General features: G+C 48.8%; 1 protein-coding gene and 1 pseudogene across 1 annotated transcript; one reads left to right on the top strand and one right to left on the bottom strand.

Annotated features, from left to right (window-relative positions):
- Positions 1-458: 458 nt before the first annotated feature.
- Positions 459-4,485, bottom strand: LOC142599674 (ribosome maturation protein SBDS-like; annotated as a pseudogene).
- A 7,365-nt stretch (positions 4,486-11,850) lies between these two features.
- On the top strand, positions 11,851-16,329 carry LOC142599675 (endogenous retroviral envelope protein HEMO-like). The gene is given in 5 exon segments (XM_075741405.1): positions 11,851-11,992; positions 13,669-13,884; positions 13,887-14,340; positions 15,666-15,724; positions 16,226-16,329. Coding segments are annotated over 5 exon segments (975 nt in total).
- The last annotated feature ends 682 nt before the right edge of the window (positions 16,330-17,011 follow it).

Genomic DNA, 17,011 nt, shown 5'->3' on the forward strand with positions numbered 1-17,011 from the left:
CGCTTTGCACCTGTTTCAGAGTAAAAAAGCAGCTCCCTTTTCTTCAGGTTCCTCACATACAAAACCCACCTCTCAGCCACATATGCCATCTTCCGCTCAACACCGACAACTTCAAGAAAAACCTCTTGGCACCGTATCGGTCAGATGCTCTTCAACTGCAACCCTTCATTAAAGCAAACCAAAGCCAGAGTAACTTCCATATCAAGTCTTAACTCAATCCTCAGTAGCGCAACTCTGACACCAAATGTTCCTACAGGCAAACCCATCTGTAAACAAACAAGTGTCAAACGATTAAAAAAACCCCACACTGCATGGAAAAATCCCAAAGGATTAGTGTCAGAAAACATGTGGCAGCAAGAGATTGGAAAAAAACCAGGAAGACCTAACAGAAGAGAGTGGCTAACACCAGTCATTTCGTAGGATGTTGTTCAAGTAGAACTGTGCCAGGAAGGTTTTCCTTATTCAAGCTTTTCATTTCCTTCCTCCACGTCTTTCAGACTGAGCACTCCCAGCGTTCCTTTCCCTTTTGTCTCACTCCGCATTGTTTAGTTCCTACGAAGGACTTTGCAGAGTTGATCAGCGATTTCTATCAAGTCATCTTTCCACAGTTCTGCAGTTCCATGTCCATGCTGGGGACATGTCTCTTGACTAGAGACATTGCTGGATTCTGGTCTGTTCTCAGAAAGATTTTTACCAAGACCAAATTTTACTTTACCACAGACTATTGTTGAACAAACTAATTAACCACTGTCAAAATACAGGCCTGACCCACCAAGTACACAAGAGAAATGCTCCATATTTGCAAAGGAAATCATCGGTGTTGTAGGAGAGGCGCTGCGAAGAGAAATGACACGGGGCTTCTCCTCAGCTCCAAGCAGCAGTCTCTGAGTAATAAAGGCTACTTCCAAGCTTTCATCAATAGGGTCGTGTGAAATGAAAAACTACAAACTACCCCTCTGATTTAGAATCTCTGGTAATCTTGCAGCTTATCGAAACCACTTCCATAGATTAATTCATCTCCCAGTAAACTGTACAGGTGTAGTCAAATCAAATAGGAAACACAAGAATCGCTTGACCGCTTACAATTCCCAACTGTTCATCGAAGTCTTCATTCTCAATAGCTTTAATCAGGGGCTTGAGCTTCTCAAGATCAGTTTCTTCCCCTCCTGTGCTGGAAGAAGAAATCGCAGCCTCATGTGAGCACGTTCCATTTGCATGGTCTCCTCTAACTGCCTGATCGCTTCCAGGGCCTGTAAAGACATTCAGAACAAAGAGCAGTTACACACCTGCTTACAGAACAGGCACAGCTCAAAATCTCGGATCCTTTGCACGAGCTTCAGACACACGTCTCAGTACCGATCACCGCCACTCTGCCGCAGGGACCTTGCCCTTACGTTATTTTGAGAGATTAACAAGAAAAGGCAGAGTTCTTGCTGTTGGAGATCACTTCCAATACTAAACAAACCTGTCTGAAACAACGTTACGTAGCAGTTACACAGCAGCACAACAGAAACCCATGTGGCTCCGGTGCAAACCCGGATTTACCACCTCAAGGAAAATAAATCCTAAGACTCTTTTTTTCTGTTCCAGGCATATCGCTGTCGCTGCTTTAATTCCTTTCTTTCCGTCTCCCTTCCCTGAATGGTTAGAAACCAAACTGCACGTGTGTCAGGGGCTGCTCGTACCCAGCAGTCACCTGCCAGCCACCTGAGGAGTCACTCTGCGCCTGTGAGACCAGAGGGCTTTGCTGTTCCCTCTGTGACCGCTAACAGAGAAATTACACTTGAAGGCAACACCTCTGAGCAGAGGCCGATTTGGCACGAAAACTAACCTGCTGCTTGGTGCTCTTGTGTGGTTTGACGGAGTAGCGAATGTCCTTCACGGCTCTTTCGGTAAGGATTGCTGTGTATGGCCTCTTTGTTTCGGGATCCACACCTTTGTCAGCCACAATAGTTGTAATGTCTCTAAACATCTGCTCCAGCTCTGCGTGTCGTTCTTTGGACCTGCAGCTCCCCTTTTGATAAAATCTGTACAGGAAAAACAAAAACAAAATATTCACTAGAATAAATAGATACTATTTATCATATCAAAATGTAGAATGTATTATGGAAGTAACACATAATTTAATAAACATCACAGCCTAAAGAGTGAAACCTCTTGTAACTCTGTTAAATTTCACAACTGCTTGAACGGTTTGATGTGCAGCGCAGAAAAAGAATAACCATATTAATAACGTACATCGTTGTGACAGGCAGCGTAACCGCAGGATAGGGACTGTGAAACAGAAACTATAGAATCAGGTTGAGATAATTAGTTTGTAACCAAGGTAATAGGTAATGAAGCTAATTGACCATGGCAATGTACAATGCTGCTACGTTCCATGCACAGTCCCTACCAAACTTAACAATAGGCTTGGAGATATTAATCTTATGAAGTCGTTACGGACAGGTGCATCCACAGCAAGGGTACTGCGCATGCCCACAAGAAGAGGGTCACCCAGCGGACACGGGTGCGAGACCACTGACGACCACCAGAGACCCTTGACCACCGACTCCAATCACTCAGCATGCGTGACGGGGAGGAGAATATGGAAATGGATTCTGAGAAATGATTATCATAGGACTGCCCTTCCTGAGAAAAATGATGAATATGTATGTTTTGATCCTACATAACCTGTGTGTTGGTGATCACCTGGCATGCACGTTGGGTGGAGCTATTCCCCGTGCATCCAGCTCTGCAATAAAGAATGCCTGCCTTTTAGCACTACATTGGTGTTACGAGGTTTATTCCCGGATTTCGGTGACAGTTTTTGGCGACCCAGGTGGGACACTGCTTTTGAACCTCGACGGATCTGTGGGATCGCAGGACCTCCAGCCGGCACCGGGGAATTCTTGGGGAGAAGAGCTCTGAGCAAGACCCCTGGGAGAGGTAAAGGCAATCTTATTTGATCTGAATATTTGCATGAGTTGAAGGCCTTATTCAAGGAGCCCCGTGGCTCTCACCACTGCAAGGGACAGGCCCGCACTGGGACAGGCCCACACCAAGAGCACGGGAGGCCTGCTCGTAAGGCGTGGTGAAAGCTGCGCAGAGTTGGGCTAGGGAGACATCTCAGGTAAAAGTCTCTGCTAGGTGAAAGCCTGTGGAGCAGGGCCCACTCCTTCCTACCCATTTCTTAACAAATGACCAACTGTTGCGCCTACAGCAGCACCGCACACCACAAAACCTTCCCAGTACCAGACCAACCCTACCACATCTGCGTGGCCCTCACGTCAAACGTTGGGAAAGTCTTCTCCAAGCTTTTAGAAAGCAGGGAACTGCAAAGCGGTTGAAACCTACCATCTGACAAATTTCTGTTTGGTCATCCGTCCCAAAGGCTTGCACGAGATCTTCCTTCTTTGCCACCTGCCCTTTGGAAACGTTAACAAATACCGTGGGTGTCTGCAGGACCTCGTCGAGATCTTTCTCCCTACAGATCAGGGCAGGGTTAGAAAACTTGCGAAACCAGCAATGTGAGAACGAGTGCGCCAGTTTTTGGCAAGGAGGAACAAGTCCTGCTGCCAAGGCCGAATCAGCGGAGCCTGGGCACTTCCGACTACCGAAATGTCACTCCCCAGGGAAGGGCCAGGGACACCGCACAGTGCCCCAGGGTGCTCCCCCTGCCCGGCTCCACACCGGCCCAACGGATGCACAGCCGGGTCCCCATGGGGGGGGGCCTCCCCTCCCACACAGCCGGGTCCCCACAGGGCGGGGGGGGCCTCCCCCCCACTACAGCTGGGCCGCACACGGGCCCACAGGCCTCCCCCCCACCACAGCCGGCCCCCCTTGGCCAGGCCCCGGCGCTGCCAGCCCTGCACTCACGCTCCGCTGCGCCACCCCAGGACCTTGTTGCGGGTGCAGCCGATCTCGAAGCGCTTTCCACTGCGCCCGTACCACGGCCACGTTGGGGAGGCGGATCTGGTTCCTGGGGGTGAAGATGGACACGGCGGCTGCGGCTCCTGCACCACCGGTGCTGCTTCCCCATTGGTCACCGCTGCGCTTTCCCCGCCCTCCGTCGCACCAGCAAAAGCCGTCCGGAGGGAACCGGGGGAGAGTTCCTCCCCTCAGGCACCCCTAATGCTGCTTCTCTTGTCATATTTATACACGAGTGTTACAAAGATGCCAAAGCGGGACACTCCCCGTTCCAAGAATTGGTTCCTATTTCTTCACCTAGTATGCAAACTAGAAGGCCTGCTCAGTTCCTTTCTCCGCCTCTGTCTTTTGCGTAGGTGCTATAATTTGGGTAGGGGGCTTATGGATGGGTGATGGTGGTGGGGACCCTGGCCCAGATTCCCTTTCCCCTAGTTTCTCCGTACTTCCGTGTTGGTAATTGTTCGCTATGTGCCTCAGGAAGATCAGGACGCTGCTGGAGGCAAGGAGTGTCCTCCCTTTCTGCCAAGTCTGTCCATAAGGACCTTGCAGTGTCTTGTAGCTGCTCCTTTGTCTCATGATGTGTAGCAGGGGCTCATTCTAAGAGCCGTTGGTCTTCTACCGAAAGGAATAATGCATAGTTTCTTATCACCTCTCAGCAGGCCTTTGTTAGCGGCTATCTTTTCTGCTACAGGCTGAGGGGACAGGTAGCGGGGCAGGCAGAGGGGTGAGGGGCGGGGGGCAGGTAGCGGGGGGTACCCGGGGGCAGGCGGCTGCTGCGGCCTCTGGAGCCCCGTCCGAGGGGGGTTGCTGCTTGCGTGGGCTGGCGGCACGGCGGTGAGCGCTGGCAGCTGGCTGCTTTTGGGGTGTTCAGTGCTGCTGGTGGAGGGGTGAGGAGGAATCCCCTCAAGGTTTTGGTCTGGTATGGTAAGTGACAGCCCAGGGGAGAAGGAAGAGAACAAAGTTCCCAGCCTCTTGGAAATCCTCGATTTCTGTGCTCATGTCTGATGCCTGTGAAAAGCGGATCCAAGAGGACTGCAGGTAGCAGCAGGGGGGTGTCTTCTGTGTTTCTCAGTCACTAAGTCTCACAAACCACCCTTGTTGAAGCTCCTGCATGTTTCCTAGGAGATGACAGGTAATCACAAGCACACTGCTGCCTGCAGCATGGTGCACCCTGAATTGTCCAGTTGGTTCAGAACCGTTGATAGAGAGAACTAACACTTAAGGGAAATGGCAGGACCATTAACTAGCTTAAGCCACATATCTAGTAATCTTAACCCTTACGTAAGATGTTTTAACAAGAACTAGCATAAGGAAGGGTCAAGATGACCCTTCGCTCTGCTTGCACTTTTGTAACCAATCACAAGATGAGGAGGTAGTAAATCAGAATGGAATGAACACGGAGGATTCTCTGCTAGTTAGGAACCGGTCTGAGTAAGTTTTGTGGTGAAGGTGAAAAGTGCACAGTGAGGAAGACATACGGCCTTCATCCCTAAGACCCTGGCCCACGACCACCAAGAGGCACTGCGCATGCACAGCTGAGAGGAGTTAAAGGTGGAGACAATGGAAATGAACTCATTGTAATAAGATCGCCTTTCCACGGTGTGGTGGGTTGACCCTGTCTGAGGGCCAGGTGCCCCCCCGAGCCGCTCTATCACTCCCCTCCTTCATCAGATAGGGGAGAAAAAGTACAACGAAAAAAACTTATAGGTCGAGATAAGGACAGGGAGAGATCATTCACTAATTATTGTCACGAGCAAAACAGACTGAACTTAGAGAGGGAATTAATACAATTTATTACTAAGCAAAACAGAGTAGAGGAATGAGAAATAAAACCAAATCTTAAAACATGTCCCCCCACCCCTCCCATCTTCCCGGGCTCAACTTCACTCCCGGCTTCAAACCTCCGCCCCCCCTCAGCGGCACAGGGGGACAGGGACTGGGGGTTACGGTCAGTTCATCACGTGGTGTTTCTGCTGCTTCTTCATCCTCAGGGGGAGGACTCCTCTCATCGTTCCCCTGCTCAGCGTGGGGTCCCTCTCACGGAAGACAGTCCTTCACGACCTTCTCCAACGTGAGTCCTTCCCACGGGCTACAGTCCTTCACCAACTTCTCCAGCGTGGGTCTCTCCCATGGGGTGCAGACCTTCAGGAGCAGACTGCTCCAGCGTGGGTCCCCCACGGGGTCACAAGTCCTGTCAGCAAACCTGCTCTGGCGTGGGCTCCTCTCTCCACAGATCCACAGGTCCTGCCAGGAGCTTGCTCCAGCGCGGGCTTCCCACGGGGCCACAGCTTCCTTCAAGTGCCTCCAGCTGCTTCGGCGTGGGGTCCTCCACAGGCTGCAGGTGGAATCGCTACACCCCCTCATCCTCCCTCCATGGGCTGCAGGGGGACAGCCTGCTTCACCATGGTCTTCACCACGGGCTGCAGGGGGATCTCTGCTCCAGCACCTGGAGCACCTCCTGCCCCTCCTTCTGCACTGACCTTGGTGTCTGCAGAGTTCCTTACATCTTCTCACTCCTCTCTCTGGCTGCAAAAGCTCTCTCTAACTGTTTTTGTCCTTCTTAAATATGTTATCACAGAGGTGCTGATTGGCTTGGCCTTGGCCAGCGGTGGGTCTGTCTGGGAGCCGGCTGGCATTGGCTCTGTCAGACACAGGGGAAGCTTCTGGCAGCTTCTCATAGAAGCCACCCCTGTGACCCCCCCACCCTGCTACCAAAACCTTGGCACGCAAAACCAACACACACGGAAAGATCATGAATATGTATAGGTGCTTTTTGAGTATGTAACATTTTGTTGTATAAAATTCAAAGGGAATTGCCGCAAGGTGCGCACGATTTTGGTGGGATGACCACGTGCTGCCCAGCGCTGAATAAACATACCTACTTTACAACTTTCCCAGTTGTGGAGTCTGATTTTCCACACATCATTTTGGTGAGCCAGCCAGGAGACACTCTGCTCGGCTGCGGGATCAACTGAGGAGCGGACGCTCCTAGGCGCGCCCTGAGTACTTCTCTCGGAGGAGCCTCCACTCCCAGCCGCTCACCGCGGGAGTAGACAACAACCTCCTGAAGCTGCAGATAAACGGTACGTTTAACAAGGGGGCCAGTAAGTCATAGGGGACGCCCACACTTGGCCGGGGCCGCTGGTAAATCGCGCAGAGACGTCTGGCGTACAGCATAGTCCCCGTATGGGAGGAGGGTACCCTAAGGTAAAGGGGGGGATTTGCTGACTGATAGAGCGGCTGCTAGCGATCTTGGGAGTAGATCGAGTGAATCCGAGGTTATTGCTGCATCCCGGCATCGGGAGCCAGGACGGACCTGCTAATGACTGTATAAGAAGCAGGAGAAGGGTAAGCGAGCCTCAAAGTGTGCAGCTGCTGAAGGGATAACAACTAGAGCGTGAACTGTATGATTTATCTATGAAACGCCCGGGTATTTTATGTTAAAAGCATGAGAGTGTGTGTGTGTGTGTGTTTGTTTGAGACACAGCGCCACTGTGAAGCGAGTGGGAGTCCTGATTTGCGGTTCCGTGATACCGTGAGGAACACGGCCAGAGACAGACAAAGTTTCTGAAACGTTTGTAAGATCTGTAAATGTTTTTGATATATGTAAGTTGGGCTGCTGCGGTGTTTAGTCAATCTCCTAAGTATCAGAGGCCTGGCTGATCATCAAAGTGGCAGGACGGAGAGAGTCACTCCTTCAGTGGTTTGGGCTCGAACCCTGGGAGTATTTAAACGAAGGAGGGAACTGTATAAGGAGGGGAGAGAAGCGAATTTTATTAAGCGGAGCGTATTTAACACCAACTGGACAGATAGTAGCCCTAGATTGGGAACAACCTGTCCCAGATACCATTTTTAAACCCCCATATTGATGGAGGGTGATTCCTTGTTTTGTGTGTGGGCTTACTAACAAATTATGCGAAAATTGGCATTCGGCCTGGGTCTTGTTAGAGTGTTCATTTTGTAAGGAAAGGTGGTATTGTTTATCTAGAAGGCGGAAAGCTGAATGTCCTAAGTGCTTTCCCAAAATCCCACGGCTTCATGATTGGGAAAGGGCTTATCAAGAATCCGAAACAGTAAAATTGGTGTGTGGAAAGAAAAACCTAATCCCAGAAATTTGGGACGTTTGGGAAAAGGATTGTGAGAAAACCGTGAAGATTTGCAAAAGGAGGTTCGCGTGGAAGTTAAAACGGGATACAGAAAGTAGCAGGAAACAGTTTGGGAAAAGGAAAAAGAAATTATTAGGATGGGCAATACCCAGGGAGCCATTCTAAAAAAGAGTCCCCTAGGCTGTGTGCTTGGTCACTGGAAGGAAATTGCTGGGACTGGAGGCACAGAGAGCAGGAAGACCCTTATTAAGTACTGTAATCAGTGGTGGCCGCTGTACAAACTAGAAGATGGAGCCAAATGGCCATTGAATGGGTCAATTGATTATAACACTATCTTGCAATTAATGCCGTTTTTAAGAAGGGAAGGAAAATGGGATGAAGTGTCATATGCAGATATGTTTTTCAGCCTCCAAAATCATCTGGAGTGGCAAAGGGACTGTGGGATGGTGCCACCACAGGACCCTATGGTACTTGCCCTTGAACGAGAAAATAACAAGGAACTTAAAGGCAAGCTGAAGCGGTGCTGCTCGGCATGTAGTATTGGACAAAGATGTACAAACGTAAACAAAAACCGCCAGGCACTAGAACAAGATCTAACCGATTTGTTTAAGCCTCCCCCTCGATCACAGGAGCAGGATGTGGACTTGGACGGAACCTCCACTCCCCCGACTAGCCCTGTATCCTCCCGCACTAGGCGGAAGCCTGCCCTGACAGTCCTGCAGGCACCTCTCCGGGAAGCAGTAGGACCTGATGGTGGGACAATGCTGATCAAGGTACCTTTTTCCACAATCGATTTAGAGGCATGGAAAAGAGTTGCTAATGATCACAGGAACGATCCGGTGAGTGTGACCAAACATTTTCAGTTTATCGTAAAGCAATACAACCCCGATTGGAATGACATACAATTATTGTTAGAATGTATGACCGAGACGGAAAAACAATTGATTTTAAAAACTGCAGGGGATCTGGCTGAGGACCATTATAAAGTCTCGGGAGGAGACGTTAAAGAATACCTCCCCCTTCAGGACCCAAAATGGGATGCGAATAGGTCCGCCCATATGAAGAAATTGCGGGCATATCAGGGATGGATTTCAAAAGGAATGGAAAGAGCCATTCCCCAGACCATAAATTGGTCATCACTATATGCAATTAAGCAAGGGCCTTCCGAGTCACCATCTGAATTCCTGGATCGACTGAGGGACGTAATGCGCCGTAATACACCGCTGGACCCTGGGTCAGAGGTAGGAATAGAACAACTAGTTTCTTTATTTTTGGGCCAGTCTACAGGGGATATTAGGTGAAAGCTCCAAAAGCTGCATCCCACAGAGGGCAGGAACCTGGAAGTATTGTTGGATGAGGCATGGAGAGTGTTCAGCAATAGAGAGGAAGATTACAAACGGGGACAGAGAAGGGTGGTAGCGGTCGTCAGGGAAGAAGAAGAAAGAAAACCCAGACGAGGACCGCCTCGATTAGGCAGGGATCAATGTGCGTTATGCAAAAGATCTGGTCACTGGAAGGATGAGTGTCCAGAAAGGCAGGGAAATAAGGGGAAGGGACGAAGCAATCAGAAAAGAGGGATAGTGGCCCACGTGAAGGAGGACTGACGGGGACCTGGGGAATCTACCCTAGCGGATCCACTGGTTATAATGAAGCTAGGGAAAGAACAAAAGAAGATAGAATTTCTGATCAACACAGGGGCGACGTATTCAGTTTTAAACCAAGCTTTGATGCCCCTGGGAAATGACTATATCATGGTAAAAGGGGCAACTGGCCAAAGTGAAAAGGCATATTTTTGTGAGCCTCTGAGATATAAACTGGGAAAACAATGGGGCATTCACAGATTTCTGTATATGCCCAACTCCCCGAAGGCACTTTTGGGAAGAGATTTATTGGAGCAATTGGGTACAATAATTAAATTCGAAAAGGGAGAGATTACTCTGGAGGTAAATGATCAACAGTATATCCAAATAATGAGTTTATCACTAGCTAGTGTTCCCACAGAAGGAAAAATCGGGGAGGAGATCACGAACCAGGTATACCCTGGGGTATGGGCCACTGATGTACCTGGAAGAGCAAAGAATGCCCCACCTGTTGAGGTCAGACTCAAAGAAGGAAGGCAGCCGGTAAGAATTAAACAATATCCCCTGAGGAAGGAGGACAAGGAAGGAATCCAGCCAGTGATAGAAAATTTGCTACGACTAGGATTACTAAAGGAATGTGAGTCCGACTTTAACACTCCCATATTACCTGTCCGTAAGCCCGACGGATCATACCGGGTAGTCCAGGACCTACGGGCTGTAAATAAGATAACTGAAGACCTCTACCCGGTAGTGGCGAATCCATACACCTTGCTGACACCTGATATTGACACCTGAACTAACCTGGTTTACCATTTTAGACCTGAAGGATGCCTTCTTTTGCCTCCCTCTCCATGAAGCCAGCCAGAAAATATTTGCATTCAAATGGGAAAATCCTAAAAGCGGTTGTAAAACTCAGCTTACTTTGATGGTGTTACCACAAGGGTTCAAAACCAGCCCTACTATATTTGGTAATCAACTCGCCAAAGATCTTGAGTCTTGGGAAGCCCTGCCTGAGGAAGGGAAGCTGTTGCAATATGTGGATGACATCCTGATTGCCACTAAGACAAAGGACACTTGTATGACCTGGACGGTGAGTCTGTTAAATTTTTTGGGGCTCCAGGGATACCGGGTATCCAAGAAAAAGGCCCAAATAATGCAGCGCAAAGTGACTTATCTGGGCTATGAAATTAGTGCTGGACAAAGGACTTTGGGACAGGCCCGCAAAGAGACAATATGCCAAACCCCGAGACCACAAACAGTGAAAGAGTTACGAACTTTCCTGGGGATGACTCGGTGGTGCCGACTATGGATCTATAATTATGGACTGCTTGTTAAACCCCTGTACGCACTAACAACCACTGAGCAGAAACCCCTTAAATGGAGCAAAGAGACCATACAGGCCTTTGAGCTGCTAAAGAAGGCCCTGATGTCGGCCCCAGCCTTAGGACTCCCAGATGTGAATAAGCCATTTTTCCTTTTTTCCCATGAGAAGCAGGGGATTGCCCTAGGATCTGGGCCCCTATCAACAAACAGTTGCCTACTTTTCCAAACAATTGGATGCAACTGCAAAGGGCTGGCCTGGATGCTTGCGAGCGGTCGCGGCTGTAGTACTGAACATCCAGGAAGCCCAAAAATTCACCCTGGGCCAGAAAATGACTGTGTTAGTGTCCCATACAGTATCTGCAGTACTGGAAGCAAAAGGTGGACACTGGCTTTCCCCACAAAGATTCTTGAAATATCAGGCTATAATGGTAGAACAAGATGATGTGGAGATTGTAGTCACTAACATTGTCAATCCAGCCTCTTTCCTCAGTGGAAACACAGGAGAACCAGTGCATCATGACTCTCTGGAGACCAACGAGGCAACATATTCGAGCCGCTCGGACCTGAGAGACAGTCCTATGGAAAACACGGAAAACTGGTTCACGGATGGAAGCAGCTATGTCCTAAGCGGTAAAAGACATGCCAGATATGCCATTACCACCAGCCAGGAAGTAATAGAGTCAGGGCCCTTGCCCATGAATACCTCTGCACAGAAGGCAGAAATAATTGCTCTGACCTGTGCCTTGGAATTGGCCTGAGGCAAAGCTGTAAATATCTATACAGACTCAAAATATGCCTTTGGAGTCGTGCATGCGCATGGAGTAATCTGGAAGGAGAGAGGATTATTGAACTCACAAGGCAAAAACACCAAGCATGCGGAGGAGATCCTGAAGCTGTTGGAGGCAGTCCAACTCCCTGAGAAAGTGGCAATCATGCACATTAAGGCGCACCAGAAAGTGAACTCAGAGTTGGAAAGAGGAAACGAGCTGGCGGACAGAGAGGCAAAAGAGGTAGCCAAAATAAAGGTAAAAACAGAAGGGGCTTTGGTCCCTGACAGGCGAATCTCCCTAGAAGGTAAGCCAGAATATACTGAGGAGGATCAGCAGCTTATCACAGATCTAGAAGGGTCATATAATAAAGAGGGGTGGGCTCTCACCTCACAAAGGAAACTAATCATTCCCTCTTATCTAACATGGTCTCTGATAAGGGAAGAACATAGGAAGAGGCATTGGGGGGCAGAGGCCCTATATAAACACCTAATTAGAGGGATTGTAGCTAGAAATTTATACACCACTGTGAGACAAGTGACTCAGCAGTGCGATCTTTGCCTCCAGACTAATCCCAAGAATACCCCCAAACCGGAAATGGGCCAAATTGGGAAAGGCAATGGGCCTGAGCAACAATGGCAGATTGATTTTTCGGAACTCCCAAGAAAAGGAGGGTATCGATATTTATTGGTATTAACTGATACCTTTTCAGGTTGGCCAGAAACATTTCCTACCAGGACAGCCAAGGCTCGGGAGGTAACCAGAACATTAATACAAGAAATAATACCATGCTTTGGGGTTCCAGCAACCATATCTTCTGATAGAGGACCACATTTCATTTCAAAAGTAGTACAACAAATTAGCTGCCATTTGGATATAGATTGGCAGCTTCATACCCCATATCGCCCTCAGTCGAGTGGCCAAGTAGAAAAAATGAACCACTTAATCAAACGGCAAATTGTGAAATTGGGACAGGAAACTAACTTGGCCTGGCCTCAGTCTCTTCCTTTGGCTCTCTTGCGCATACGAACCAGGCCAAGAGCGAAAGAGGGGCTGAGCCCTTTTGAAATTTTGTATGGACGACCCTGTGGAATACAGAAAGGGATGTCCACACAAGTGGGGGATGAAATCATGACCTCCTACATGGTGGCATTAGGCAAACAACTCAGCAAAATTGAGAAACACGTGGTTGGGACTCGAAGTAGGGGTTTGGATAGGCCTGTACATAACATACAACCTGGAGACTATGTATATGTTAAGTCTCTTGCAGAGAAAACCCTGGAGCCACAGTGGGAGGGACTGTTTCAAGTGCTCCTTACTTCTTTTACTGCAATCAAGATTAAAAACCAGAACGCCTGGGTCCATCACTCCAGGGTGAAGAAATCCTGTAAAACCCCATGGAGGGTAAAACAGGTGCAACCTGGAAAATTATATTTTTCACGTTCTTAACTCTAGGATATGGATGGGATGACAACTTGTTCATACAGTTTACCCATAACCTAACAAATACATTAAATCTGTCTAATTGCTGGGTGTGCACTGCTCTCCCCAGAAGAGATGGAGGTGAGATGAAGTTCCCTTTCTTTGGGATACTGGTGTCTTATGATAATTGGAGCTGGCCATATGATAATTTAGTTACATCCTCCTTGCCTACAGGAGAAAGTATAACCTGGAGAGTGGGAGGGTCTTGTGCAGATGGTCAACAAGAAGTTAAGCTCCCTACTGGAGAATCTATATGTTGGGGTTATGAATCCCCATTGCTGAAGAAAACCGTAACAGACTTAAAATATTCTTGCGGACCTCATGTTGCCCACCCTGTAAAATTTGATTTACAAGTTCTGGGAAAACCAATTTTTATAGAACGATTAAATAAAACTGCTCCAAAGGTTGGAAACTTTAATTTTAATCTGAGCACTATTAATGGAACTAAGTCTACTTGGCAAAGCGATAACTCTTCAGAGTGTCCTCTCGCAATTAGAACAGGACTGCAGCTTAATTACACATATGACTGTGTACCCGATGGATTATGGTGGTTATGTGGAGACGGTCAGGCCAGGAAGTTCCTACCTCATTATTGAGATGGAACTTGTACTTTAGGATATGTGATTCCCCAAGAGTCTATATTTAATCACTCTTATCCACCTCCAGGAATAATTAGAACTCACTGGAGAAAAACACGTAGTGTTCCATCGAATCCCCTCGTAGAAAAGCCTTCAAGCTTTTCCCCCCACTTGGTGTTAATGAATTAGAAAAGGCTATAGTAAATATCTCAGCCACAATAGAAAAGCTCGAAAACTTGACGATGGATGCCCTTCAGGGACTCCAGACAGAAGTATCATCCTTAAGCAAGATACCATTACAAAACCGCATGGCCCTGGACCTTCTGACTGCGAAAGATGGGGGAGTGTGCATACTAATAAATCAAACCTGCTGTTCCTATATAGACCAGGAGAAACGAGTTGAGACAGACTTAGAAGCTATCTGGGAGCAGACTAGAATTCTCCACGAAGTGACTAAAGATGATACTTCGTGGGAGTTCTCTGAGTTATGGGACAAGTTAACATCTTGGTTGCCAAATTTATCATGGTTAAGGCAATTGTTTGTTATGACAATTATGATTATAATTCTGGCTCTAGTATTGTGTGTGACAATTCGGTGCGCTTTATGGTGTTGTCAGAACACGGGTGATTCTTATAGTGAGTGGAAGAAAAATCAATTACGGAGGAAGCTAGAATCCAATAAATACTTTGAAAAGATGTTAGATAAGGAGCAGCTATATTAAAAACAGAGTATTAAATTAGGGGCAGTAAAAGAATTTACTGATTTTCTAGAAAAGGGGGGAATGAGACGGGGAACTGTGAACTGTGAATTTTGTTTCTACTGGCTAGCTTGCAATTGTATAGCACGAAGGGGTTAAACGAATTGAATTTGTGGTGTGAGGGCTTACACAAATCAAGCGGAGCAAGAAGCTCCATGGACCTTGTCAAGGATGACTCCTGATAACAACTAAAAGTCTCTCTCAAGAGACTGGCTGAAACCAACCTTGCGGTTTGGACAAGAATCAAGGAGTAACTGAGTCTGCGCAAGGACAAGAGGTTACTTGCGGTGATGAAGAAGAGCCATCAGCCTTCATCTTTATGACCCCCCATGACCACCACCAGGAGGCACTGCGCAAGCGCAGGGAGGAGGAGTTATGGAAATAATTTGGGACTAATTTTAATACGAAGCGGGGACAGGTCATGAATATGTATAGGCATTTTATGTAACCTTATGAATATGTAATCACTACACTGTATAAAACTAAAACAAAGTAGCGACGTAGCGCGCACGATTTTGGTGGGATGACCCCTGTGCTGCCCAGCGCTGAATAAACATACCTACTTTACAACTTTCCCAGTTGTGGAGTCCAATTTTCCGCACGTCATCGGGGCGATGACAGCAAAATGAATTTGCAAAGCTAGAATTGACTATCCCACCTTGACTCCTCGTTATTTTTTCCCAAGTGAACTCCCACACACCATATTCCCTTGAAGAACTGAAAGCGTATCTGCAAGGTTAGTTAGAAGGGCCGTTGAACACCGACACCGCTTTCAGGCAGGCTGCTTACGTCATCGTGGTGGGGTGACCCAGGCTGGGGGCCAGGTGCCCCCCAGAGCCACTCTGTCGGTGTCCATCCTGCGCTAGATGGGGGAGGAAAGGTGTAACGAAATGCGGTGGGTCGAGAGAAGGGCAGGGAGAGATCACTCACTAATTGTCGTCAAGGGCAAAACAGACTGAACTGAGAAATTCATCTAATTTATGATGAAGCAAAACACAGCAGAGCAATGAGAAATAACCCCAAATCTCAGACCCCCGTCCCCTGTAGCGGACCGCTAGTGTATGCAGTTTGTCTCGACATTGCCGTCGCACCACCCTTTCCCTGCATTGACGTCCTGCCTCGGAGGGCACTGCCCGCCCCTACGTCGCGGTCTGCGGACCAGCGCCACCGTGCGCATGCGCGAGAGCCAGGGCGCGAAAAGGCTTCCCGAGGAGGCAACACGTACCGCACGTGCGGCACGAACGGCACGTCCGCAGCCGCGATCTGCACATGAGCGTGGGACCCTCTATAAAGGAGCGCACGTGCTGCGGTAAGCGGCGGCGCTTTTCTCCTTCTTCCTCTTCTCCTCGTGCATCTTCCGGGACCTGCTGCGACAAAACCTGCGACGCTTGGGCACCATGGAGGGAGCTAACGGAACGTCCCTGGATTCGGAGTGGTGGTAATTAGACTCGTCCCCGGCTTGGTCTCTCCCCCCCTCCCTCCCCCTCTTTGCCCTTCCCTGCTCTCCCGGTTGTCTCTTCATATACAGCCCTTATCCCCCTGTTCATAAAAAAGTAAAGCTAAAAGGTTGTACGACATCTGACCTCGTTTGTGTCTTAATCTCGCTCTTGGGATCGTACCGAACCTTCCCCGATACCGGATCGGGACATTTTAATTGGCGTCACGGACAGGATCCCTTGAGATGAGAGTGTCGTACAACCTTGTTGTGGTGTGCTGTGCGAGTGCGCATGGACGAGATGTACAAGCAAGTACGAAGCGAGTGCGGAGTTCCGATCCGCGGTTCTGCTCTCCTGCGAGGGAAGCAGCTGGAGACGGACAAAGCGTAAGGAAGGAGTAGATGTTGGTTCTTTTTTATGGGTAACTTGTATAGCAGCGTACGGTTTGGCCTCCCGGGGGTGTATAGGGGAAATTTGGACGTTAAGGTATGACCCTCCCGGGACGATATCCCCTTTGTAGGCCATGGCTACCCAGAAGGCAGGCGATATTTGTGACTGTGTGCCCGTACGGACTGAGGAGATCGATAAGTTATGTGATGTTTTGGAAGTATACCGATCTCATCCCTCTCTCCCGGGACAAGATTGGGCAAGGGACCGTTGGGTTCCAATTGCGGAGCGTGATAGACAGAATGACTGTAGTGCAGAAGGAAGCTAAGGTTAAAAAGGGGAAGGGAAAGGCTCTGCTGGGGGGTCCCTCAGCACCCCCTGCTCCGGGACGGGGGGCTGCCCAGGGCTGGGGGGCAAGTTCTGCAGTGCTGCTGCTGCTCTGCAGCTCTGGGAGATTGGTGCTGCTGTTCGTTCTTTTTTTTTTTGTGTTTATTTATTTGGGCATGATTGGTTTGGGGGCTTTCTGTTTGGTTGGGGGGGGTTGTTTGTTTGTTTGTGGGTTGTATTTTTTTTTCCGGGCAGGTGCTTTGCGGGGTCAGTTTTGCTGCTTCAGCAGCTTTTTCCCCACCAGCAGCTGCCCGTGGGGTGGGGTGAGGGGGCTGCTGCTCAGTTTGCTGCTTTTGCA

Source organism: Balearica regulorum, unplaced genomic scaffold, assembly GCF_011004875.1.
Source record: "Balearica regulorum gibbericeps isolate bBalReg1 unplaced genomic scaffold, bBalReg1.pri S36, whole genome shotgun sequence".
In the NCBI taxonomy this organism is placed as follows: Eukaryota; Metazoa; Chordata; class Aves; order Gruiformes; family Gruidae; genus Balearica; species Balearica regulorum.